Here is a 3,175-nt window from a genome sequence, read left to right as displayed (position 1 = left end):
CGCGCCAAGGGGTGGGCATCGAGAAGAAGAGGTCAGTCGGATGGCGGCTGCGGTGGGTGGCGAGAGCGGCGACGACGGTGGGCGACGCAGCTGACGGAGCGCGAGCGATGCACTCTCTGCGCGACACCCGTCTGTTGGCAGCCTCGGTCGAGAGCGGGATGGTGACGTGCGGGCGAGGGGACAAGAAGACGAAGAGGGGGAAGCGGTTCAAGGGGTCGTACGGAAACGCGAGGCCGAAGAAGGAGAAGAAGATCGAGAGGATCAAGGACCGGGTCGAGGTCCCCAGGTCCACCCCTTGGCCCCTCCCCTTCAAGCTCATCTAGTTATTATTGTGAAATGCTACCCCAATCTAGGGTTAGGGTTTTTGCTCCGTCTTCGGCATGATTGCTTTCTTATGTTGATACGGGATGGATTTCTCTGCTGTGTAATGTTGCCGATGGGAGTTTGGTCTTGTGCTTTTTGATCAGTTGAAAACTTTTTATAGTCTTGTTACTACAAATTTCTCTCTCTCTCTCTCTCTCATTTTTTTAATGTATGTTTCTGTTCAGTCAGCAAAAATACTGGTAGATAAGTATGATGTTTGCCTCCTCGAAGACACCATTGGCATCAGTTATCAATCAGGAACTTTGTAGTCAAATCTTATTGAATATTTTGATCTTCTCGGCAGCAATTGTTTTCTTTTTGTTTCAAAGAAAACTTGTTTACTTTTGCCATGAAGCATCTATGCAACTTCTTACATGGTTCTGAACTTTTGCTCTCTAACATATTTATATGCATCCACCACTTGTTCATTTGACTTAGCTTCATTTACCCTGACCATTTGTAAAAGGGCTTTCTAGTAGGTGTAGCAGATTGTGATGCCAATATCCTTGATGTTTGTGTCCATGCATGCTAGTCACTTGATTCACTATGTTTATTTAGAGGGACTTGGAGTCCCGTGAAGTTTCATAGTTTTTTTCGTCAAAACCGACCCAGTTTCAGCCCGACGGCTGAAACTATGTCGGTTTTGACCATTATTTTTAGAAGAGGTCGTTTTTTGCGATCTTTTTTTGTAAATCGGATGGTGTTCAAAATTTGTCCTTGTTTAGATTATCATAACGTAGGGTTTTGCTGAATTTTCCTTTGCTCAAACGGCTCCAAACCCACGTATCAGGTTACGAGCAACCACAAAAGCATAATCACGGTTCAACAATGTATGGACTGAATTTTTTATTGCCTCGTGTGGTATTTTTCTACAAGATTTCCCCCCCTCAGACTTTACCTGCTGTAGGTGTCGCTGTAGGAGGTTATTTTTGCAGTCTTTGATCAACATCACAGCTAACAAAATTAATGAAACTTTTGTAAACTGCAAGCAAAGGGCAACTCGTGTTTGCCTTGGCTTCACATATTTCCTAGTTTTGAGTTTCTTCAACTTGCCTTAATACTTAAAGGGAGCTTTATCAATTTTCCGTAATCTTCTGCCATGTTGAACTATGAGGTTTACCACATCTTCTTATTTTCTCTTCTATAAGATGCCACTATACTCTGTCAGATTTTTAGTATCACTTGGAAACTATCCATTCTTTTATGCGGCCAAACCCCAATATTATGCTAGTTATGTTTAGCATGAGGCTAGTCATGTAAGCTTATTTCCTACTAACTATAGTGTCACCCCTGCATCTTGTTGTTTCTGGCATTTTACACATCAGTAAACAATAAAGATAACATGATTGTTAGCTGGCTACCCTGGAAGCCCTCGTTGATTATCTCAACCTTGAGTGAATGTTTTGGCTTCCTTAAACTCCCAGGCAATGTGCAAAATGTTATAAGCCGCAACCCTGTGACACATCATATCGCAGGAATTTTTTTAACCAAAGCACATGTTTACCTTAATCCGTGGTACTGGTGTGTTTACAAACTTTACATTGGTTTGATTGATAAAGAAAAGGGAAAGACAAGCGTATAAAGACATTTAACTTAGGCTTGCTCAAGCCAGGGGTGATACCTTTTCTTTTTATTTTATCTTGTTAACATGATACAATGTCCGGTTCTTATAATAATACAAACTTCGTGAGTGACCATAATGCCTGTTGTCCTTCCTCCAAAGTGGAGGTCACTTCCTCCATACATGTCTTAATTTGTTTGAAGTTTGATCTTCTCTTTATAATGCATGCAATTATTTGAGGTTAGTAGCTTGTGATGGGTAATAAGGAGGTTAATTCACTCCCAGTGGAGTAGGATCTTTGATTTTGCCTTTGTGTTCTTTTTGGGCGGGGAATGCTCATAAATAATGCTAGTGTCCTCATCACCAGTCACATATGGTGAGTTAAAGTTAGTCAACCGGGATCTACTCTTCGTCCTTGTTCAGATGTTTTCTGCATGGGGGTCTTCCTTGCTTTCCCCCCATTTTCTGGAGAATATTATTGTCATTAAGAGGAAGCTAATCACAGGATCTATTGGGGTTGGGAACTCTTATTGTAATGAAAACTTGCATGTTTTATAAAAAAATGCTGCGACCTAAGCTTGCATCTGCTACAGCTGGGGTGGTTTGTATATGTTTGGTGAAATTCCTGTGATCATTCTTGCCATTTTCAGAATGCAGATCAAAATTGGTCGCGGAAAGACAGCTCATTAGTATTAGTATTATATACGGGCTTGTTTCTTTAATAATAATGTGTTCCATCTCGTCTATTACACTGAATGTGGTTACGAATTATTCACAAATGGTTCGTTGCTCAAGTCAGGGCCAATGGTGTAATTCTGGATATATACTATCATGTTGAATATTTCTGAATTATTTGACCTTCCAAAAGTATGTCTTTGCTTTTTCTTTTTTGGGTTTAAGTTCGTCGAAGAGAATATGATAGAATTGACCTGCTCCGTGTGTAAGCCCTTGTTGTAATTTTGTTTTGTGTTGTGAGTAGCATCGGAGGAGAAAAAAGATGAAAAACTGCGCCGGCATTGCTTTGCATTAGTATCACTTGCTTGCATAGCGCTTGGCAGGAAAAGCTTGAGCTTTTAATTGTCATCCTGGTTACCCAAAGTTTTACCGCCAAGGCAATAAGGATGGAAGAAACAATTAAGTTTTAGTTTCCTCGTTTATTTTGGAGCTCTGCTTTATTTGAAAGCAAAAGAATTATGGTCTTTCATTTCTCAACGATGGTACCTGTCTGAAAGTTTTTTACCACCAAGGCGA

The 3,175-nt window shown here is 40.7% G+C and overlaps 1 protein-coding gene across 1 annotated transcript; it reads left to right on the top strand.

The window, feature by feature from the left end:
* On the top strand, positions 1–677 carry LOC109819970 (30S ribosomal protein S31, mitochondrial). The gene has a single exon (XM_020385986.1). It carries the CDS (start codon positions 108–110, stop codon positions 321–323), a length of 216 nt encoding a protein of 71 aa, XP_020241575.1. The 5' UTR covers positions 1–107; the 3' UTR covers positions 324–677.

Source organism: Asparagus officinalis, chromosome 8, assembly GCF_001876935.1.
Source record: "Asparagus officinalis chromosome 8, Aspof.V1, whole genome shotgun sequence".
Lineage (NCBI taxonomy): Eukaryota > Viridiplantae > Streptophyta > Magnoliopsida > Asparagales > Asparagaceae > Asparagus > Asparagus officinalis.
The sequence above is the reverse complement of the archived record's forward strand: the minus strand, read 5'-3'. Positions and strand labels throughout refer to the sequence as shown.